This window comes from Oxyura jamaicensis, chromosome 2, assembly GCF_011077185.1.
Source record: "Oxyura jamaicensis isolate SHBP4307 breed ruddy duck chromosome 2, BPBGC_Ojam_1.0, whole genome shotgun sequence".
Taxonomy (NCBI): domain Eukaryota; kingdom Metazoa; phylum Chordata; class Aves; order Anseriformes; family Anatidae; genus Oxyura; species Oxyura jamaicensis.
The window spans coordinates 6987298-7010905 of NC_048894.1; the positions used below are offsets into that span (position 1 = coordinate 6987298).

At 45.4% G+C, this 23608-nt stretch overlaps 2 protein-coding genes and 1 long non-coding RNA gene across 19 annotated transcripts in view; 2 read left to right on the top strand and 1 right to left on the bottom strand.

Annotated features, from left to right (window-relative positions):
* GALNT11 (polypeptide N-acetylgalactosaminyltransferase 11) overlaps window positions 1–13061 on the top strand; it is a 45665-nt gene extending 32604 nt beyond the window's left edge. For 6 of the 7 annotated variants that reach the window (XM_035318281.1, XM_035318286.1, XM_035318285.1 and 3 more), the window contains exons 9-12: window positions 985–1203; window positions 5324–5428; window positions 11891–12028; window positions 12286–13061. In XM_035318281.1, the coding sequence (XP_035174172.1) occupies window positions 985–1203; window positions 5324–5428; window positions 11891–12028; window positions 12286–12417 (594 nt within the window). In that variant the 3' untranslated portion in view covers window positions 12418–13061. Of the gene's footprint in view, window positions 1–984; window positions 1204–5323; window positions 5429–7062; window positions 7429–11890; window positions 12029–12285 lie in introns of those variants that run through there. The other variant, XM_035318287.1, reaches the window with a different exon arrangement.
* Window positions 13062–15083: 2022 nt separating this feature from the next.
* On the top strand, window positions 15084–19294 carry LOC118162605. The gene is made up of 2 exons (XR_004748529.1): window positions 15084–15225; window positions 18480–19294. It is a non-coding gene; the product is annotated as an uncharacterized LOC118162605 (long non-coding RNA).
* Window positions 15233–23608, bottom strand: part of KMT2C (lysine methyltransferase 2C) — a 200506-nt gene continuing 192130 nt past the window's right edge. For 9 of the 11 annotated variants that reach the window (XM_035318876.1, XM_035318874.1, XM_035318873.1 and 6 more), the window contains 8 exons: window positions 21569–22688; window positions 20535–20671; window positions 20223–20365; window positions 19788–19956; window positions 18776–18892; window positions 18005–18078; window positions 17489–17597; window positions 15233–17235 (listed from right to left, as the gene is read on the bottom strand). In XM_035318876.1, the coding sequence (XP_035174767.1) occupies window positions 17143–17235; window positions 17489–17597; window positions 18005–18078; window positions 18776–18892; window positions 19788–19956; window positions 20223–20365; window positions 20535–20671; window positions 21569–22688 (1962 nt within the window). In that variant the 3' untranslated portion in view covers window positions 15233–17142. The remainder of the gene's footprint in view (window positions 17236–17488; window positions 17598–18004; window positions 18079–18775; window positions 18893–19787; window positions 19957–20222; window positions 20366–20534; window positions 20672–21568; window positions 22689–23608) is intronic. The other 2 variants (XM_035318872.1, XM_035318881.1) reach the window with 1 other exon arrangement.

Here is a 23608-nt window from a genome sequence, read left to right on the forward strand (position 1 = left end):
AAAGGTTTATGTTTCAAAACCCATCCTTTATCTTGACGCCCTATCACTTTGAGGAACCTATTAAGAGTCATTAATTTTTATCTCCATTCTCCATAACGTGTCAGTAGATTTGATCTATCACTTTCCCTTTTATTGGTGTCTGGGCACTGTTGTTTTGTGATTAATGACGGCTTTGTCTGCAGCTTGGAATTGATTCTTTGTTGTTCCCAGCTAATACTGCTTTGTCCAAAGAGGACTTAAACTGCTGATTGTGGCAGTCCCTTATCACAGAATTGTGTTCTGACCTTTTCCAGCTGTTTCTAATCTAATTCCACAATAGTTGCCAGAGACTGTCATTATGACAGATTTATGGTTGGAAGGCAAGCTCAGAGATATTTTTGTTTGTTGAAGTGATTGTATGATGAACAGAACAAAGATAAGGCTGAGAGGACCTGTTTTGCAGCAAAGAGCAAATATCAACATTTATTAAATACAACTGCATAATGGGAGGCAAAGAGCAAGATTTACACTTTGCTTTTGACAGCTATGACATTGATCTCAGTTCACGCATACAATGGAAATAAAAAAATCCAGAAAAGGTAGGATACTAAAACTTGAACTTAAACCAGAGAAGAGGCAACTGGAATAGCAGGGCTACTCTTTTGAAGCAGACCAATTTCTCATAGTAATGTCCAGTCTGTTTCCAAACTTTCTCAAGAGTTATCCAACATTGTGTTGTATTTGATGTTCCCTCCTTCTCAGCTTTTAAAAAAGTGATGATAAATGAATTGATGTAAAAATACCATGCCTTTCCTATGAACTCTGTAAATCCAGCTGGAATTAAAGACTCTGAGGGAATTTTTCTTCTAGTCCTGGTAGTAATATTGATGAATGAAATTCACTGAAATGAAACTTCTGAGTTCTGCAAGCAGGAAGAAGTTGGAAACCAGTAATCTGAAATTACTCTCCTCCCCTTCCCCCTCAATCTCTTTCTCTTAAATACAGGAGCAGTATTTTGCTTTGAGACCTGAGCTAAGGACGAGGAACTATGGAAACATTACTGACCGTGTAGAATTGAGAAAAAGATTGAACTGCAAATCATTTAAGTGGTATTTAGATAATATCTATCCTGAGATGCAAATATCTGGGCCCAATGCCAAAGCTCCGCAGCCAGTTTTTATTAATAGAGCACAGAAACGACCAAAAATAATCCAGCGTGGAAGGGTAAGATAAACTTTCTTAAATACAAATGTCTGTCTTTAGAGATTCGTTTTCAGAAAGATTTGCTGAAATTATAAGGAAGATAGTCTGCTTCTGTAGAGCACAGAGCTTTAGTTTTTGTAACAAACTATCGTGAAAGTAACTGAATGTGTGCCTTTAGAAAAAGGTAAATCAGTTTGATCTGTATTTTAGGTCATCGTCAGAATAGAAACTATTCAGTGAAGTTTCTTAACTCAGCTCTGAATTAGGAAGTTTTGATGCCTTTAGAGTGTGCTTTCATGGCTGTTGGATAAAGAGAAATTTGGCCTGAAATATTCATGCTCTGTTGGTTTACGATAAGAGTACAATATAACTGCTTTCTGAACTCACAGCTTTTATTAGATAAGTTTATGCAAAGATGACCATTTGCACCTGATGATGGCCTTCTTAGTCTCAACTCCTAGATAACGAGCAAAAATGTCTTGCTCTTTTTTTTTTTTTTAAGTATAATGGGAAAAATATGTTCATATGCGGAGACATGCAGTGACTTCCCTTTATTTCAGTCAAGTGCATTTTTGCACTCCGGCTGAAACATGTGCTTAATCTGTCTGCTGGATATCCAGTGGAGCATGTAGCATATGGATGTGTCAAAGTGTGACTTTTGGTGTATTAATAACGTAGTACTAAATTCTGATTCTTCTATTTAAGTGAGAAAATAAAGTTTTCTGTAATTCTACAGTCTAAAGTTTTCCTGCAAAGATTGCAATATTTGGAGTTTTGAATTTGGGAAATAATTTAAAATTCTTTTAATTAATTTCTGTAGTGTTTATACACTAAAACCACCATCTGAAAGAGGGATATAATTGTAATTAAGTATATGCAAATCACGCTGAAAAGGTTTAGTTTTATCAACACGACTGTGCTGCTGTTAAAACCAGCATGTTTAGCTGGTGGAATTACGCCTTATGTGGTTACTTCTTGTGTGACTGTAGGATTGGTATGTACCTGTGGCTATACACGAAGTGTGCTACTCTTATGTTTGATTCTCAGTTATGCAGAAGGCATCTTTCTGCATTTATTAAAGGGTAATGGGACTAGCAGGTTGATTTTAGTCTTTTATGAAGATTTCATTCTCTTACGTACTGCTTTTATACCAGAATGTTATAAAAGAGCATTGAGATCCATAGTGATAGATGCAATTGGATTTCATCGTTGCCCATCTGATCTTTACAGGACTTTCTTTGTTCAGAGCCATCCCCCAGCACTAAACTTTCTCTGGTGGCCACTAGGACAGGGTGGCCTTGCATAAGGAACCTGCGGTTCCAGTACCTGCAGGTCAAATGAAATCAAGGCTTTGACTTGGGTACCCTTAGGCTGCACTTGCAGGAGGCCAGCAGCGCCTTCCAATGGTGCCCCAAGTTGCGAGGCCCAATTCTGCCGCTGGCAGGCGTTCTCTTCTGGCAGGCTTTTAGGAGACTTTTGCTGTTGGCCTTTTTCCCATTCGGGCCAGGTCACCTTTGGCTGCTCCCACTCCCAACACTTTCCCATTCCCATGATGACTTCTCATCTCCCAGATGACTTCTCACCCCCAAGTCTCACTGGGGGACCTGCCACCCGCAGCCGGTTACTGTGCCTGCGACAGGAGGAGGGTTTGACCTCAGTGCCAGGGAAGCTCATGGAGCAGATTATCTTGAGTGTCATCACGCGGCACTTGCAGGGCAAGCAGGCAATCAGGCCCAGTCTTCATGGGTTTATGAAGGGCAGGTCCTGCTTGACCAACCTGATCTCCTTCTGTGACAACGTGACGCACTCGGTGGATGAGGGAAAGGCTGTGGACGTGGTCTACCTTGACTTCAGTAAGGCATTTGACACTGTTCCCCCACAGCATTCTCCTCAAGAAACTGGCTGCTCATGGCTTGGACTGGCGTACGCTTCGTTGGGAACAGGGGAGGTTTAGGTTGGATATTAGGAAGAACTTCTTTACTGTAAGGGTTGTTAGGCATCGGAATGGGCTGCCCGGGGAAGTGGTTGAATTGTTGAGTTCCCTGGAGGTCTTTAAAAGACGTTTAGATGTAGAGCTTAGGAATATGGCTTAGTGGAGGACTTGTTAGTGTTAGGTCAGAGGTTGGACTGGGTGATCTTGGAGGTCTCTTCCAACCTAAACTATTCTGTGATTCTGTATATTCATGAAGGAAATCCTGATAAAGATTCATGCCTTAGCTCTGACACCTGCTCTTTACAGAGCTGTACAAAGGCAAAGCCAGCATGTATTTGCATCTGTTCTCTCCAGTGCCAGATTTGGCTAACAGGTGCTTTTTGTGCTTCCCAAAATAATGGAGAACTTCCAACCCGATGCAACTTTGTCAAGGCCCTTTCTTTCACAGAGAGGAGCTGTGAACTAGTGCACTCCGCAAGGTAATGCAGTCTGGTTACTGACATTTGCTGCTCCTATAAGCACATTCAAGCTGGAGGACCAGAGCTCACGGGCAACCTGTTGACATCATCAGATTTTTATTTTTGCTTGGAAGCAGCTGCCTGGGAAGCCACGACTGGTGTAGTATTGTTATAATTGTGTCCCAGCCAAGTTGTAAAGTTATTTATTAGGGCAAACATGCTAACTTCCCGGAATACAACCGATACAGTGAGCTGATGTTGTTATTCTGTTATTCCCCATGTCAGACTTTTTTTTCTTTCCGTGAAATTTAATGGCTTTCTGCTTTTATTCAGACAGAAGTTAAAAGACTGATCTGGGGGGGGGAGGCTACTGAGGCACCAACAACAGTAAGGGGAAATCTTCCTGATTTTTTTATGGTTTAAGCTGGAGGACAAACTTGGTGTATCCTTTAAGAAGAGGGAGACGAGACACAGAAAAATGCAGTTCCTGAGCTCGATTCTCTGGGGTTCGAGGATTATGCCCAGCATTGTGTGAGAGCGTGAGCTTTGGCTCCGATGACTGCATAAACTAGTTCCAGATGCCTACAAGGAACAGAACGATCAGCCAGTGTCACCGCTGCCTGCCAGACTCTTCGGGGTTCAGGATGAATCACTCCAAATCCCAGCGTATTCCCAAAAACTAATTGGGCCAGAGATAAGTGCTGGTTTGACAGCTGGGAAGAACTGTAATGATCACAAATCGTGACAGTTCTTAACAGTGTTATCAAACGCTGATCGTTATGGCCAATAAAAACAAGGGGAAAAAAAGATCCTATAAAACTCACATAGCTGTGTGGTTTGAAAGCCTACTGTTGAGTGAGGAATGATGAAAATGAGATCTCTCCTCGAAGTCCCCGGGGTGTGAGGAAATGTTACTTAGAAGGTTTTGTGTAATTTGTTTCAGATGTGTGTAGGGAACAGGCGAAACATGGTGCGCTTGCGGAGGCTGTTGTTGATGTGTCTTGGGACAGCTATTTCCAGAAACTGTGCTTAGAGAAGAGTATTATTTGGTGTTTGTGCTCTCTAATTTTTGCTGTCGTGTGATGGAGCAGCTCGTTCTTTTTATTACTGGAAATGTCTTTTGGTTTATAAAAATCTGCAGAATCAGTAGCGATGCCAAGGCAGCTATGTCTTCGTAATAAAATGCAACTAGCTAATTAGTCAGCCTGGCCCAAAGTTCAGGACAGCGTATAGATAGGTCTCTCTCCATCCAGCTGCAGATTGAGGGTGAGTATTTTAATACGCATGCCAGATCTGCCGCCCCGCCATCTCCCACACTTGCAAGGGTTGTCAAACGTGCTCCCCAGCGCTTGAACTGGAATGGGCACTTGGGAGGTCCTTAAATTCTTCCCCTCTTCCCTGATCTGTCATTACCTGGGACCTTAGGCTTTTGTGGAGGGTGAGGAAGGGAAAGAAACTTGACAGAGTATGGCTTGTACGTGCTGAGCTGTGCTGTGTGTATTGCACTTGTAGCATAAAGGGAAAACTTGAACGTAATTAGAAAGCAAAATTGAACGAAAAGCCAGCATTAAATAGTTCCAATTATCTGAAAGACAAAATGGTATTTTTCAAAAGGGAAGGAGGTTTCTTATTACGTTTTGTGCTGTGTGTCTGTGAGCACACTGTGTGCTTGCAAAGTATTACCATATGTTCTGTTCGGTGTGTGATGTTTGTTGTTTACTCTGCCCATCAAACTGTTTTCCTTTTGTAGCTGTATCACCTTCAAACCAACAAATGCCTGGTTGCCCAGGGCCACCCAAGTCAGAAAGGAGGCCTGGTAGTGCTTCGGGAGTGCGACTACAACGATCAAAACCAGGTATGACGTTCCTGATTATCTGAAGAGCTTTCTTAGAAAATTGCTAATGCGTCTTCCTGCTGGCAAACTGCCGCGGTGTAACATCTCATCAGCCAGCAGGCTGATCCCAGAGCATTGTTCAAACCGCAGCGCTGGCAGAGGAGGCTGTGGAACTGAACGCTCTGCCTACTGAGTGCTGGGTATCATAATCTTCTGTCTTCATGGGCTGAATCTCTGTGTGTGGCTGAACACTGTCCTCAGGAGGGGTTTGTAATCTGCTGATTGACACTTCAGAATGTGTAGAAGCTTTCAGCCAGTTCCTCGTGCTGGATTCAAGGCAGCCTTTTCCTGGCCTGCTGTTCTTTGTGTGCTGTGCTACCGGTGCTCTGCTGCTGGCGTGGCTGTAGTTTAGGGTGAGTGAATGTTTTGTTGCTATTATCAAATAGAAGGAATTGTAAGGAATTTAGAAAATTCTTTGGCTGCAGGTGAGTTGCTGATATGGACACTAACTGGGACAGGATGTGAAAATCTAATGGGAGTTCTTATATCACTGCATGAAGCCTCTGCTATTCCACTTCTGTTCATTCAGGCAACAGAAATTCAGGACCCCAGAAAAAAAGAAACCTCCAGGGTAGAAAGATCCTCAACTGATGCCTTAAAGACTTAAATCTAGCTAAGAACTACCTTGAGAGCCTTATGACATCCAAATCTAAAAACTAGATCTTATCTAAAGAGAAAAGTAGTCAAAGACACGAGGTAAACGGAGCAGGAGATGTAATGCAGCATAGCTTTATCCAAGGTGGGTTGTGCTCGACTAACTGGGTACTTGATGAAGTGGGCAGTAGTGTTCAGGATGTGGAAGAGTAGAAGCAGGATGATGTGTAGTAATCCAACAAAAGTTGTGCAGTCTGTCAGCTAATGGGACTTTCTGCCTCTGCCTGGGATCTCACCAGCTGAACGTGGCAGAGGAAGAGGTGTGAGGGGTGTTAGCTGGTGTTGGGGTGAGTGTAGTCAGCTGTAGGCACGTGGTCTCAGGGACATCTTGCACAGGACCAAGCAGTACGTCCCTGCACTCGGCCTCTAGAGCACTGAGGAAGCATCGCTGTGACCAAGTTGCAGGCCCCTGTTTGAAACCTGGATGAACTGAAGGTGGAATGGGAATCAAGCTCTGGGTCACGGCATGGCCTCTGACTGCGTAACCATATCCAACTGGCACCTGTGGGTCTACATTTACGATGCCAAAGGTGCTAAGCTGCCTTTGTAGCCTTGCAGCCTGTGGAGTAGAAAGCAGAAATGACTTTCCTGTGGATGATGTCCACAGTAGGAACAGATGGGTCCTCACAGTTAGTTTCCCTTCTCTTCTGTGCGCTGTTTCTAATAGCGAATGGGGCTGGTGAAAGGCAGGTACCCAGCTATCCCGTCCCCAGGGTGCTCACTTACAGAAACTTAATAACTAGACAATAGCCTTTGATTTTTTTAATGAGCATTTAATTGCATTTTGACCTCCTGTAAGCTCTTGGCATCTCGTGGCAGTGAGTTCTGCAGGTTAGCTGTGCTTTCTATGGAAATAACATGATGCCACTTGGTGATGGTTTCCTTTGAAGCCAGTTATTTTCTCCCCAAGGAATAAGCTGTCACCATTTATCTCTTTCCAGGCTGCTTTGGCTCTGTGAATACTTGAAAAATACATGCTACTGCTCAGTAAGATGAAGGAACAAGGTGAACTCTACCTGGGAGAGCGTGCAAAGGGCTGGGGAACCAAATTGGGCCGCCTTGAGACTCACTGGTCACAGCTCGTTTGACTGGAAGATGGTAGTCTCTAATTCTGTAGTTATAAATAGCACAGGTAGGAGAGGTGAGAGGATTTAGTAGAACAAAGGTCAGTGCAAAAAGCCTGCAGTAAATGAAGTCGAGAAGCAGAAATACTGAATGTGAATTTTGCGAGCTGAAGACTAATACGGAATGGAAATGTGTAGTTGAGGTGTGGAGGGAGTGCCAAGATTGCCAAAGCAAACTCTCCTACTCGAAATCAGCAGTGTGTCTGACCTCTGTGCCGAACTGAGAACACACGAGGTAGTGCACGCCATAAAAACTCGGGTGTCAAAGGAGTCTAGAAAATATTTAAGGACTTGGAAAGATCAGAGATGATCTTTCATGATTAAATGCAGAAGTCCTAAAAAAGGAACTGCGGTGTGGGTTCTACTCAAAACCATCACGCCTGAGGTTAGTCAGATGGTGAGTAGATGTCAAGGGTGCTGAAGTGCTTCATACTAGAGCCTGCCCCAAAGGAAAAGTAGTGAGTTACTGACAAACTTGGAAGAGGAGCGTCGAAGAATGAAGCAAGCATAATGGCCAACACAGGACGAACCAGTGGGAGTATTTGTGATCTGGCATGGGTTTGTCATATATCCGATGCCTGCTTGCCTTTTCCTGACCCAAATGCTTAAAGCCAAGTTCCTTTTCCAAAAAAATCCCCTTGCAGTCTGCTGAGTTGTGTGTGTTTTTTCTACTCTTGCCTAGAAAGGTTATTCTCTGTGCATTTGCTTCATTGCAATAATTCCAGCTTTCTTTAACTTAGCAACATATTAAGCTTTAAAGATGTGAATGTCGCCATTCAGGCTGGGAAGTGGCCCGGTGTGTGAGCATGTGCCTCTGTGCTCTGCTCTGCGGGACTCTGACAGAGGACAGATTGGGGCAGAAAAATTCAGAAAAGCTCTGGTAACACTCTTGTTGAACTCCACAGATGTCAGCATGCACGCTTCAGTCTCTGACTCTTGAGCCGTTTGTAGAAGGAAGCGCTCGCTAAATTCCAAGTTCTTCTGTAAGATCTTTCTCCCTCACTCTCTGCGTCGTGGGTTTAAGTTGTTTTTTCTGATCCAACACGTGCCTGGAGTGAGCGTGAAGGAGTGCGAGCTGAGTCTGCCAGCTGCTTTTTCAGCAGACTGAAGAACACAGCTCTGCAGTCCCTCTGACAGTCTGTCACACACAGTGTCAGCAACACTGAAAAACGGGGCAGGAAGCATACAATGGTTTCAAAAAGACCTTCAGGAGGACATGGGGTTTCTTGGACAGCTTAAAGTACTGATTGCAGACCACCAAGCTCTGCTAGTGCGGGTGACTTTCACAGGTTGGTGCTAAGAGAGCTGAAGTAGACGCACATAGCTGCGGTGATGGAAATCAGTAGGCACAGCTCTTCCTCCTGAGGTGGCTTCTTTGTGCTATTAAGCAGAATTTTTGTCTCTTAAAACCTCTGACTAAATGATGGTGCCAAACTAAGCAGCAGCTCCTAACTGCTGGAGAGCTGCTCCTGCCAGCACAGCTCATGGCAGTGACTTCCCCACAAAGGGCTGCTCCTCGTGCCCTTGCTGCCTTGCGTGGAGCGCAGTTCCTCAGTGCATTCCTCTAGCACTAATGCATTTTGCAGACGAAATAAGAGGGTGTGCTCATGAAGCTATGCCAGTTGGCCAGCCCTGCCTTTTGCTCCGCCCCATGGTGCTCTGCAAGCCAAAGGGCAGGCTGGTGCTTCCATACAGACTTAATATTTGTTCCTCAGGGACAGGGAGCTTCCCTCTGCTGCCTACTGCAGCTTCCTTGGTTTGTTTGTGTGCCCTGGGTTAGGGTGATGGGTTTTAAAGCAGTTGTCTGTATTTATGCTAGACCTTAAGTCTTATACAGTTGACTCGATGTCTCAGATAGTAATATGGGTCATTCTCCGAGGTTAAGGCACCATTTGAGCCCTGTCCTCACTTGGATTTCCTCTAGTAGTTCAGCTGGCTGCTATCTCTTTACATTAATCACAGTGTGAAGAGTGTCATCCTCCTACTGAAGGAAAGAAAACCACTCAGTAACATGCCCCTGTATCTCTTTATTATGACTTATATATTAACCCCCCCGCCCGGCCGCGTGCTGTATAGGGGTTGATGGAGGAAGAGCATGCCTCCTGTACCACCAGGGGCAGCCTGAAGCCCCCGTTACGAAGTCTAAATATTAATAACATGAGGGAACAAAAGGCTGCAGTGCCCCTTCTTTAGCAAGCTCCAACTTGCAGCCGTGCAAGTTACCAGTGAAGGGTTTTGGTGAGCTGCAGGCAAAGCTGTGCTGCAGAAGCCCTGTTTCCACCTACCTGCCTTGGTAGCTCCTGGAGCCGAACCTGGTGCCAGAGGGCATGCCCTTGGTGCCCTGGGGCCACGCGACACCTTAGAGGGGTCCGGGTCTTGCCCTGGAGCCTGGGTTGAGAGGCAGGGAAAAAGCAAATGCTGGGAAGGGCCCCTCCTGCAGCCAACCAACCCAAATCCTACTGACCCCCAGCTTTTACCACTGGTGGTGTGGAGAGAGGTTTCTGCATAACACCTGCCTCTTTGCTTGTGTTTGAAAATAGAAGCAAGCCCTCATGGTCTTGGTTTCGTCCCAGCCCTTCCCTCTGACTCCAGTGAAAAGGGCGAGAGCTCTTAGGCATGTGCAGCAGTCAGGGTGTCCCCGGGGACAGCAATTCACAGCGCTTCTCTCCTCGGCAGCAGGATCTGGGCACACTTCCATGTCTGCTAAGGGAAATCTGCCCCTGATGTGCTCCCAGCTGCTAGGGAGTGGATGCCCAGTGAAAACATCCCATACCTTGTCTGTTATTTTTTAACAACAATAAAAATACACAATTTATAATATGAAATGCATAGGAAGGATTTAGAACGGAGGTCTAAATCCTGGGCTCGTTCCTTATTGACCACAGGCCAGCCTCTTGCTGCTGGGCTTGAGCCTGAAGCCAGGCAAATCAGGGACAAAAAGCAAAGGTGAGCAGATCCTTTTCCTTGTAGCAAGATCATTTTCCAACCTATTCCGTGGACTTCTGTGTGATCGGAGCTGTTGTTCCTGCCAGCCTGTAACAGCGTGAGCTAAACCTCGTAAACCTCGTCCTGCCACTGTCAGCAGCAGTGTACTTAATGACTGTATGCAAAGGCTTCAGTTACACAATAAAACCCCACAGGGTTTAAACTGAAAAAGTATGTTAGAGAGCACAGAGCTCCTGAGGCTGGGACAACTGCTAATGTAACACCTGCATTTTTCCAAGGGAGCCGTTGTGGGCATCAGGTTAAGGAGCAAGCTGCGTGCTGCTTCATCGTGCTGTCCAGCCGAGGCAGCATCCTGAACCACGGCTCCACCCAGCAGCTTGTGTGTGATCCCATCAAGCCACCCAACACAGGGATCAGAATTACTTCTATTGGCTTGATTTTTGCTGCCTGGAGTTAGGTGTCTTATAGACAGCATGAAACTCATGCAGGCTTCATGGGGACGCAGAAAGGGCAAGGAGAGCACGTGTGCTGTGGCACCAGAGCTTAGACCTGTGGGTCCGTGGCTCTGGAGCAGTAACGGGGGGGCTCCATTCCCTCACCGGCAGTGACAGAAGTTGGGGAAAGGGAGCTGATGGGGGTGAGCGAGATGGTGAGAGGCGATGCCCCTTGTGCACACGGAGACCTGGCTGGCCGTGCTGCTGCCTGCTGAGCACCCAGTGGGGCCGGAGGGTGCTGCCCAGCTGCTGTGCGATGCAGGGGCCTCCCTGTGGGATCAGAATAGTAGGAGCTGTTGGGTGTTCACCAGGTGGTCTCACTATCATCCCCTCACTGCAGAGTTCCGCTTTTCCCATACCCCTGCCCCACCTAGGCTGCTTCGAGGCGCAGACACATCGAAGTTCCTCCTTCCTTTGCTTTCTGGCACAGAGACGAGTCTGCCCTTGGTTATGGGCACTCCAGGTCCTCTGCCAAAGTGATCTGAGCACTGGCAGCTCCTGCAGCGAGACCGGCCGGAGGGTGCTGCCTCCTCCAGCCCTAAGCCGTGTCCTTGCTCCGCTGCAGGCTGCAGGCAGAGGCAGCCAGCGGGGTCTGGGCACCAACTGCAGCAACCAAAGGTGCCTGGCAGTGTTTTACCCCAGCAGTACAGATACTTGTGGCTTGTGCCACGTTAACACGTGGGAGAGGGCACGCTGAGAGCTGCAGTGTCCCTGCTGGCTGTTAGAGGGGCAGTGCTTTTCAGCATGACAACAGAGAAACCTGAACGAGTCGGGTAAATTCAGGAACCCAAGCCCAATCCGAGCTGGAAACGTGAATCCATGAATTCCTGCTTTGTCCATCTCAGCCTTGGGGAGGGGCTGAATTCAGTTCTCACCACCAGCGGAGCTGCTGGGGCGTTGTGTAGGTTCATGAGGTCCTGATCCAGGTGCTCTCGTGTTGGTTCAGCTAAAACAAAGTGGTGGTGAAGCGGGCGGCCCGGTCTCAGCCTTGGCAGGGCACGGCTAGGAAAAGCAGTCTGCCTGGGGACAAGGCAGAGTCCTGTGGGTGCCTGGGCGTGGGGCGATGCTCTGGGAGGCTGGGAAGGCAACGCAGCTCCGCAGCTGCATTTTGGTTGCTGGAACAAAGGCAGCAAGCAGCGCAGGGTGCATCTCTGACACGTGAAAACTCTTGTTACAAACTCTGATAAAAGTCTTTCTGCTCTCAGGTCTGGGTTTACAACGAAGACCACGAGCTGATTTTGAATAATCTCCTTTGCTTGGATGTGTCGGAGACGCGCTCATCCGATCCGCCTCGTCTCATGAAATGCCACGGCTCTGGTGGCTCCCAGCAGTGGACGTTTGGGGTAAGCGGCGCGGCTGGCGTATTTCTAGCACGTTGCTTGGAATTAATGCCTTGACAAGCAACAGTACCACTAACACGACATCAGGGTTGGGTTTAATTATGACTACACCTGAGATCACCAAGCCAGTTGTGCCACACTAGGCCTGGCCCACAGTTGAGGCAGCGTCAGCCCCCATAAGCATCAGTTTCAGCTTCAGTGTGCCAGCGGCGTAGGACAGAAATTTTAAGAAATGAATCCGGTCTTCCTCTCTTCTCCAGAAGAACAACCGCCTCTACCAGGTCTCCGTGGGGCAGTGCATGAAGGTGGTAGACCCGCTCAGCCACAAAGGGTATGTGACCATGGCCATCTGCGACGGGTCCCTGCCTCAGCAGTGGCATTTTGAGAGCTGAGCCAGCCAGCCCCGGAGTGTCGAGCCAAGACCAGGATCCCCTTCAGCCACTTGAGGTCACTCTGGAGGGCTTTGCGAGGAGCCCTTTGCTGCTACCCCCACCACAGCCATCGCAAGGACCCTGCAGAAACGTCCCGCTGCGGGCGTGAGGAGGGCCGGGCGGTCACCGGCCCCGTGTCGGGCGCAGCAGGACCAGCGGCAGCCCTGCTACAGACCCGGCGTGGTCCCTTGGACTATCCTGGATAACTGAACTGTTTTTAAGTAAGAGAAATTATTAGAGCGGTGTAATTTAAATCGTGAGATTTTAGCCTTGTGGATCTTTTGAATGACAGAAAGGAGTCATTTTTGAGTATTTCATGCGCAGTATCTCATTAATTTACATTTTTTTAGTATGGTTTTACTGGCCAAATTATTTTACTTTACCTGGAAAATATTTTTATTCCCTTTTATCTTCTGAAAATTGTCATTTGCGGTATTTAAATTTAGTTCTTTTAATTTCCAGTTCTAGGACATTTCATGTAGTTTAAATTCTTAGCTGTCATTCGTCACCTCATATTTAAAACAAGAGAAGTAACTATTACAAAGTCTATTTTGATGACCCATGACAGTAGCTGCATTTAAAATAAAGTATCATTTTTTTATTAATTAGCATGGCTGTACTCTTTGTAGCCATCAGACCGGAAAGCACCAGGTAGGAGGCTGATGCAAACCCACATTCACACCACTGGGGTCTTCCCTCGTTTTCACTCCCTTTTCCTCCCAGATGGTTCTTTCTTCCTCTCCTTTGAAGGGTTTGACAGGTAATTTATGTTTCTTCTTCCTCTCCAGTTCTCTGTGTCCTTCCCCACGTTCTTTTATTATTTACCTTTCCTTGACGTCCTGCTTCAGCCCCAGATACTTCTTCAGTGTGTGTGGAGGCTGCTGCAGAACTTTCCTTACCCAGCGTTTTTCCTTAGCGTGTGGCCTTATCCATCATGCCTGAGCTGCCTTCCCCGGGAAGCACGCAGTTCAAATGTCAGCAGCGCTGGGGCAGCCCTGCCCTTTAACCCGGGCAGCAGAAATGTTTTCCAGCCACACAAACGCTCCGGCATCCCGTTATTGCCATTTGGGCAGCGGGAGGCAAGTAATGACGGTGTTGGAGTAATTACAGACCAAGCGTTCCTGCGGAGAGGATGGCGTCACCTGGGCCAAACTGCACTGGGGCCTTCAGCGGGCAGCCACGAGGGGAGAAAAAGTGCAAGAGCAAGACAACGAGCAGGTAAGAGTGGTTCCTTGCTGCTGTGCAGCTTTTTGCCTCGTTCAGCAGGAGCAGAAGCCGAGTCACAGTGCAAGGAGGAACCAGGTAAGCAGCCTTTAGTTATAAACCCCAACCATCGGCTGAAGTGGGTTTGCCTCCAGTTAAATCACTGTCACGTAAGTCAGACACCAGCCAGCTCCTTCCTACCCAGGGAGGCCCCTGAAAACAACCCCAGTGGCTGCATTTCGGGCGTGGACTCAGCCTCTCGCCAGGTCTCTTGGGCCCTTGCAGGAGATCCCGGAGTCTCGAAGCAGCTCATGGTGCAGCGCTGCCCCGGGTGGCCTCCAGCTGATCCCTGGCAGCGAGGGCAGTGCCCGAGCTCCAACAGCTCCAGGTGGGTTTGTGCAGCACACGGCGAGGCCTCTCGTTGCACAGATGCCTGCTTCCATGGAGGACAGCTGGGTCATGACCGTGCTGCTACAGCTGCTCCCAGCAGCTTTTGCTGTAGTATTTATTTACGGTCTGGGTCCATTGCCACAGTCAATTTTTGACCTTTTGCTGGTCTGAGGCAATCTGGGGGCTGCTCTCAAAACCAGCTCAGTACCCATGGCCTGCAGTAAGAGGTTCTGAGTCCGTACCATGATGGACTGCTGAACTGCTGCTGCCTTGCGGCTTAATATAAAGCTGCTACCTCCCTCTTGCTATAAATGCGCCTTATTTTTAACCTCACTTATGTTAGCTACCCAAAACATTTTTAGTCTTTCCCTTTGAAGGCTGGGTAACCCTCCTACCTCCAAGTGGCTCATGGCTGCTCTTCTACCACGTGCAAAGCCAGATGCTGCGTGCAGTGACACGACTGAGCCCCACGCTTGCTGTGTGGAGCGCGAGGGCCTGGAGCCACGGCCAGAGCTGGGTTGGGACAGAAAGGGACCAAGGCTGCCCATGAAGGGCTCCCCTCGCCTGCTGCACTGCTCTAAGGCCTGAGGCACAGGGGTGGTTTCCAGGAATGAGGTGGCACAGCGGCGTTTTGGAGGCACAGCGTTTCTGCAGTGGAAGGTTGCTGCTGGCCAAAGCCCGCTCTTGGTCAGTCACCTCCCTTGGTCAGATCTTGGTGATGAGTGTTCCTGTGACCACCTGTCCCGACTCAGTTACGTGGTCTCTCCGTGCACTGCCTGTGACTGGGTGGCGTTTCGTTTTCTTCCTCTGAGTGGCTGCCAACAGCTGCTGGGGATGTTGCTGGGCAGGACGAGCAGGACACCACACGGGCTGCTTGCGACCAGCTCCAGCAACGAAGGCTTAATACAAACTTCTTCAGCATCAGGCAAGTTCACTGCAGCAGAAGACTCCCTTTCCTCTTTTTTTTCAGCCAAGATTGGGGGAAAAAACAATTGTCAAGTGATGGCATCTGACAGGATGCACGGGAAGTGGCATCGCAGTGTAAAACGAGCAGGGCTTGTGGGAGAGCAGGGGAACGGCACTTGGCGCGTTCTCACCGCTGCTTCTCGCTGCTGGAAGCAGACACCGAGATCCAGGGACAGCTAGAAGGCAGACACCCCGAATGAAAACAGGAGGGTAATCATTTATAGATGTAAAATATTTTTATTTGTAAATGCTGATCTTCTAAATCTGTTTCCACAAATTCCAAAACCCATAACACTCTGTATACTTCAAAAAATTCTTTTTTTTTTGTGTTGTTTTTGTTTTTTTGCCAACATTAGATACTATTATACAGAACAGAAAAAAACTGTAGGACAAATACTGGTAGGATGTTGGAATATTGTACAAGAGAAGAAAAATATTCAAGAAACAATTTCATACAGCTATTTATCAAGAGAAAAATATATACAATTGATTTATTCTGTAAGATAAAAATACATCATGCCATATACATTACAAGTTCAGAACTGTATTACTGAATATACCAACAGTTTACAGTCCACTTTAATTGTGCACACAAAAAAAAAAACTTCATTTTTTTATATTTAGTCTGTGAAGTGTCAGTACCAGAATTTTAAGTACAAAATAAAAAGCTAACCTGGTTCAAAATGCTGATTAAATTTCTACAAGCAAACACAAAACAGTGTTTATTTTTTTTAAAGAAATGTAAACAAAAACAATCCATACAAACACATCTTTAAATTACATTTTCCAAAACCCTATTGCCAGCGTCCTGCAGCTGCAAGCACATTACATCTAATTTTTTTTCCTTGTTTTCCTTTTAAGAAGGCTATCATATCAGACTTAAGCTCCAACTACATGATTCTATGCTGTTTACATGATTTAATGTAGGCTGAACACTCACCTAATCTTGACTACTTTTGCTGAAGAAAAAAACGGTGTTCAGCCCCTATTTTGGGTGGTTTTAGCAGTTATTCACAGTTATCACAAATTTTAAGCACAAAAAACCTGACTTAAGAAATAGGGATGCAACAATATAATACAAATAAAATTAATCTAAATTACCCAAACATCTACAAAAGTCTTATTTGTAATATACACGCCCTGTACCAGGCTTAAGGTTTACTTAAAAAAATTCTAATAGACCACAGTTGAGACTGCTTGAAACATAAAAAACCCTCTCTCTTTAAATTGAGATTTTGGTTATTCCGTAATTGTAATCGCATGTCTGCTACTACATGAGATCATATTGTAACATCCCTATTGACATTTTATAATAAGCACCCGAACTGCTGCAGAGTCTGGTAGCATTTGGTCAATAACTATTTTTATACTGTATTTTTTTTTCTCAAAATATTTACACTTTTGTACAAAGTAACAGAGTTTGTTAGTTCTGCAGGTAACAGCAGCAGCTTGGCTTTCTTCTAACTTTCTTTTTAAAAATAGCTTCATTCACTTATTCAATAATAAATACAAAAAGGTTCTCTTATTTTACAGAAATCAAAAACTACAATAAACTGACTCATGGAATCAAGTATTTAAATGTATTTTAGTGCAAGTTATTTTTCCCTTAGCTCTATCCCTAAGGAAGTCGTTTCAGTACATTCCTTGTTCAGTGGTGTCTACTTTTATTTAAAATTTTTCTTTAATTAGAGGGCCTGCCCCTTTATCAAATAAGGCTGTGGCCAGCACTTTGGACTTCTCCCTTTCGCTGGTGATTTCAGTCTTACATTCATATATGCCCACCTGCACTTCCGCAGGTCAGCCATCAGTTCTTTGCCCAAGTTAAACAGTTTCTCCTTAGTGAGCTCAAAAACAAAAGTGCTGGACCATTCTGTTAATTCAGTTTAACCTCCACGTGTCTGGAAAGTTAGCTTCAGATTTTGCCGGCTTGCTTCTGGTGCTTGTTTTTTTGTTTTTCCTTTTTTTTTTTTCTTTTTTTTTTTTTAAATACTTGAGTAGAAATGTGTACTTCCAGAAGTGATTTTCTCTTCCCTTCAAAAAGGCAACAATTTTATGTCGACAAAATCAAAATGTGAATCACTTCTTCCTAGGGACAAGCAACCCTCAAAAGACAGCAAGGAATGCATTCTAGTTCATCCATTTTCGGCAGTTTACAGCTCCACAGTGACATGGAATCTTGTGCTGGTCGTCTTCAAAATCAAACTTATAGTCATAGCAAAGCTGGAAAAAGATGCACGAGAGGGGTTACCAAAAATGGATTTTACTACATCTTCCCTTGTAGCTACAGTTTAAATGCATCAAACATGGCACCTGCAGGAACTGGCAAGATTTAACATGGAAAAGGGGAAGGGAAATGTCAGTCTTCCCCACCACAGCATGAGCAATTGGTGCTAGCGGCTGTAGGAATTGGGTAAATATCTAGCAATGAACCTAAGTGGCAACAGCGATGTAAAAACAAAGGAGACAGCCCTACCTCCTCCCCTTTCTGAATTCTCCTGCTGGAGCTGATGATGATTTTGTGTCCTCTCTCAAAAGTTACCACCTCAGCCACGCAGTTAGGTGCACACGAATGGTTGATATACCTGCGAAAACAGGGTTTGAAAAACGTAACCTTTTAAGAAAATGCATCTTTTGAGACAAATCTAAACCAAACCTTAGAATGACCTTAGCTTCAGGGGTGCACTGACTTTCCAGATAAAATTACATTACTCTGTACTTGTTTCTTTACCTAGAAAATGCCAAAAAAAAAATAAAATGTTAAAAAAAAAATCCACTTTCTTCATAGCTGCCATGAAATACAATCAAAGATGAGTAAAGCTAATGAAAAAGATGGCATTATTTCCGTGGGACGGTCTGAAGACTGAACGTGCCAGCCTGCAGAGTAGAGGCCGTCGAGAAAGGCACAGACTTGAGTCCCTCAACAAGCAGCCCCCAGGGGACAGGGACAGCTCTCCAGAACGCGGCCAGGCATCTCCCCAGAGCCACCCACCTTGCAGGACCTCCCGTCAAGGTAGCATCGATGACGTGGTCATTGTCAATGCGGAACATGTACACCCCGCGATTCTGGAAAGAAGAATTGAGAAAAAAAAGTGGATTTTAAATCATTGCTGATGATTAAAACCGAGCAGCAACGTGGGTTATCTCCAAGTGTCCTGTAAACATGGTCAGACACCCACTGGCTCGCTGGGGACAGAGTGCTGATGCACACTTGGGCTGCCAGTGGCATGCTGCCATTAACCTCGCTGCTTTTTGAGGGATTGGATGGGTCATCAACACACATCTGTCAAATTAGTATTCCCCTCCAACAGTGTACTAATAGCTTGGGTTTCTTTGAGTGCTTCACAAATGTGTGTTAACTGTTACAATACTGCTACGTTACACAAAGGAAATTGCTTTAAATTTAAAGTTCTCATTAAAAATTGAGGTCCTGACATCTCTCTAAAAGCTCTTTCCTTTTCCTCCAGGAATGAGGATATGCATTACCTGCCTGCCTAGGGTGCTGCGAGGTTTATTAAATATTTAAGTACGCTGAGGTCCTTTAATAAGTAACTTTGGCCTCCTGTGGCTGTACTTTTAGCCTACTGCATTTAGAGCACAGCAGCACGCAGAACTGAGGGGACCTGACTCCTGTTACCTGCTGCAGCCATGGCTCCCGTCCCCTCATGATCCACAAATTCATCCAACAGAGAGCATTTGTCTACTGATACCAATATTGGAATGAGGAAGGGGAAAGAAACAGTGAACAAACACCAGCCCGTACCTGAGATTCATAAAGCTTCTCTTTCCTGTTTGCCACCTCATTGCGGATAATGGTTCCGATATATTCAATGACCATAGTGTGCTTTTCAATGTCTCTAGCAGCATACAAGCCCAGGCCCTACAAAAAACACGTGGTGATTTAGAATTTCGTAATAAATTTACATTTACACTGCATTCCTCACCATGCCCCAAAACCATTCCTGCAGAAAATCACGTGAAAGAAAATTGAACTGCCCAGAAAGAATCAAGTAGCACAGAAAAGCAACCGATGTTGTAACAGTCCGGATGAAAAACTCAGCTTTACAGAAAAAATTTAAGATGCAATAAAACATACTTGGCTTCTGTCTAGGTGAGAAAGCAGGCTTCTCTTATACCGCTTATACCTTACGACTGCCTGTGTGAAGTTTACAAATTCACTGAAAAATAAAGGAGGCGCCTCACGAGAACGGAGGAACGTAAGGGGAACACAATAGCACAGTCAAGTCCAACCTAAAACAAACAACAACCACGTTCACACACAGAGAGATACAAAGCTTTTGCACAATAGTCTGTGGGGCCAAACCACAAACAATTACACAGAAATCCTAAGAAACCCATTTATGAGTGCAGCCAAGTGTTGAACTCTCTGTGCTGTTTCATACCACTTTTCTCAGCTTGGTCTGGGTATGTCAGGCTTCCACTGCATATTCATGTACTTATTTTTAGTGAGAAATGTGGCCCAAACCACCTTGAAATGAAGTAACGCATTTTTCTAGACAACTAACAAATTAACGTTTAAGGTATTTACAGTAATTAGTAACAAATCTTGCTTCAGAGTCTTAGTGAGGTGATGGCCATGTACAAATTGCCAAATTTTGGTATAGGCTTTAAGGAATTTTGCAATTTGATTCATTTTTAAAAATAAAACAATATAAAAATCTGATTTATATTAAAACAAATGAAAAATATGTATGCAACATATAAAAATAGGTCTAAATACAAGAATGTAAGAATGTCCTCCGATGAGAACTGACCTGAATGCGAGAGCGAGCTAGATACACGTTGGACTTCCACTCGGTTTTCATTTTTCGGTACTGAGAGGACTTGGAATGGACGAACTGCTTACTGTAAGGCGCGTTCAGTTCTCCTGTAACTGTGCTCTGAAATGACTTCGATGTGCTGGTGCTATTCAAGGTGTGAGGCCTGTAGGAATTGGGCATATAACAGGAAAAAATACAAAACAAACTGAAGATTTCTCCGCAAACAGCCACAAAGCCAATTAAAAAACTTCTTGTAGACGCACACACACTTAAAGCCAGCTAGCAGAGACGACACAGCAATCCCGTGGATTTGGGCATGCACATACACAGCCAAAGACGACAGGGTTTGTAAGCAGCAGACGAAAGCACAAATAACCCTAAGCAGCCTATAAACCCTGGGCTGTACTATGTGAAATTAAAACAAAATACCTTAACACAAACCTCTTGACATGGGTACTCATTTTAGGCTCGGCACGGGCACAGCCCGTGGGGTTGATAGCAAGAGGAAGTTCCATTAAGGGGTTTCGGCCATAGCGGAACGTGTAATTCTCACAGGCCTCAACCCCTGGAAGCTGCAAAAGAACAGACACAAACAAAAAGAAAAGCCAAGTAATTATCAGTTCACGGCACGTCATGACACCTTTCACTTTCCACACTTCCTCCTGCTCCCTTTCTCATGTGTGTATGAGATAGCCAACAATTCTGGGTGATCCAGCAAGAACCGTGATGGTGAAGACTCACCGATTCGGCAATCCTTGCCACCGCAGAGACTGTCAAACCAAAGAGGTCTTCACCCTTCAAGTAGCCAGGAAACAGCTGGAGCATTTCAGACTCTTTTCTAACAGAAGCAACAGGCTCCAAGATTTTATCCCACACACCTACACAACCATACGGGAAAGAATTACACGGATCAAAAAAATTAAAAGTCCACTGTACTGGTTTTAAAATTCACGCCTGAAGATAGGAGGAACCAGAAACTCATAATGGAAAGGTGTTTTGTTGCTGTCAAGGCCAGCGTTTCATAAGCAAAATGGAGAGTGATCTGATGAGATACTATTTTGTCTTGAACAAATTCCAAAGCATCTGTACCCTTCCTGCTGTACCCTTCCTTGCTTCTCATGGAAACCTCCAGTTCTCTGACAGTAATAAACATTTCTCTCCAGGGAACCAGGGGGTTTTCTGAAGCTACAGAAGAGATTCTCCTAAGGAAACCTGCACAAGGTTGCTCAAAAGTTACCCGCATGTCCTTTGGATTACTGTCAGCTCTCGGCTGCGTGTGGAAAATTCTGCTGAGGTTTACCTGGACAGAGCAGGGCCAGGCCTATCAGCACCCACAGCACAAAGTGGCCAAAACCCAAAGCACCGCAGGTTCCCAAGACCTGCCATAGGTTTATCCTCGAACGTGCTGTTTCCTCGCCCAGCAGAGTCAGTGCTCCCAGCCCTGAGAACAACTCGGGGACCTCACTGTCAATATCATATTTAAACAAAGCCAATTTTCAGGAAAGAAAACTTGTACTAACATTCTTACTATTTAATTTTAACCTCAGCTGAACCTGTTACAAATCATCTTTTACTTGCAGCTTATGTGGCTTCTTCAGAGGTGTCCTCACAGTGTTAAATTAAAAACGGATCCTGGAAGCTCCCTCTAACATTGCAATGTCTGAATTAGAGCAGTGTCTGCAAAACTGGTTTGAAACATTTATCACAGGTGCTAAGTACCATTAGTAACAAAGAGCAGACCCACAAAAGTCATCACCTGAGTCGACAGAATTTACCTTTTGGTGTTGTGTCAGTGAGAACCAGATCTTCGTGGCCTTGCTCCACAACCTTGATGACAAACAATGGAAGCCCGTCCTTCTCCTCAATCGAACAGAGATAGCGACAGCGCCTGTTTGCGTATCTCATGCTCCAGTACAGCCTGCTGGCCTCGTAGCCCACGGGGAAGAGCGCTTTCGAGGAGTGAAACGCCTGCATCTGCTGTGGCAGCAGCTGACCGACGGCGTGGAAAATCAGGCTCCCCACACGGAAAGTGTGGTCGCGTTCTCCTCGCTGCACGATGCTAGCGATCTGCCGCACCTCGTCGCGCTGCACGTAGACCCTCCTGAAGACTGCAAAGTAACTGAGTTCTTGCTCATGAGTTCCCTTTGGTTTGTGCATGGGGCAAAGCATGGTCTTGTCTTTAAAAAACATGCATTGTGCTTTAATGGCACAGGTAAAGTGGTAAATATTGGTGCACCTTAACCTGTGACAACCGCTGGTGGCACCCATTTTGTGACAGAACATGCATTTCATCTGCAAGCCTCTCCGCAGTGCTAGCTCCACGTTTATTAAGGCACCAGCTTGCGTCTCGTAGACTTCTGTAGACCAAAGAGCACAGTTCAAATGGACCCAAAGGTCTAAATCCAGGTTCAGAAGCCTTGCTGGTCCATCAGTTAATCCATCACCCTCCTCATGACAGAAGCAACATTTTCTGTAGTCTTTAAGCACAGGATCTGGTTTAAGGGTTGTGCCCAATTTTTTGAGAAATTCATCTATTTCTTCTTCACAAGGAGGTTTGAACGATCCTTTAGGGATCACAATCTGAATGCTCCACTTCTTCCACTTCATTCCTTTCCATTTCTTACTTGGAGGCCGACAGTCATCAAGACTACTGTGTATTGCTTTTAACCTAGGTTTTAGTTTCACCGTTACCTTAAGCTCGTCCGGTTTCGCCTCTACCTTGGCTGCTTCGAATGCAGGGGGGAACATGATTGGGGGTGAGGACGGTGGAGACGCTTTTTCCTGCAACTGAGGCAGACAATGGACATCCAAGGTGGAGATGTTGTTGCTGTACTGATGGAATGCTTTGGGTGGCCTCTCCTTCATCGGTGACTGCGGCAAAGATGGAACCGACTCCTGATAAACCAAGAGAAAACTCTTAAGAACAGAATCCCCAACCATTACATGTGTCTTGAAAACCTTCAGGTGAGAACTTAAGAGGCTACTCCGAATGCCTAAAATCGTGATGCAGCGACAGAGAGAGATGGAAATTACCTGCTTTATCACAGCCTGTGCTGGGATACAGAGCACTGAAGTTCTCCCAGTCAACCCGGAACACGGCACCCTTTAAAACTTCACAGGAAAAGCAAATAATCCTGTGTACAGCTTCTGAACGAAAAATTCATCAAATGCTCTAGAGGTAATTGAGGGATTTACATTTTAGGTATTTTTAGAAAGTTCTGTTATGACACAAAGTAACCGAAAATATGGGTCACAGAATTAATTCAAAGAACAAGAAGCTTGTTATTTGCTAGGAGGGGAAGACTGAGAATTAATGCCACATATTTCGTGGAAACAAGTGACAAGGAGATTCCTGTGCAGCTCTGCATTAGCCACACACACCTTGAGGTCTTAACCATTCGGTTACAGTAAACAGGAATTAAACCTGCAGAGATTTATTTAAAAAACAAGGAGAACAAAAAGAACAAGGGAAATTTAGATTAAGAGTGCCTAGTGTGGTTTGTGTGATTAGTCTTGGAACAATAAATGAAAGGACTGGGAGGCTGACTGTGACATGTAATTAACTTAATTATGTATGCGGCGATACACTTGTGCAAGCACGTGGACGTAAACATTTTTATCTCCTTATCCAGTATTTTGTTGTTTCTTTTGAAAAAATAAGTATGACGCATCTGAAGGAAGGCTGCAAATTCTACAGTAAGCATATGACTACGTGACAAGTCATGAATTAGGTAATGCTTGCAGCACGTTGCCCGTTCCGTCCACTAGTTTAGGAAAAAATGTGGGTTTGAACTACCCAAAGTAGAAACCAAGCT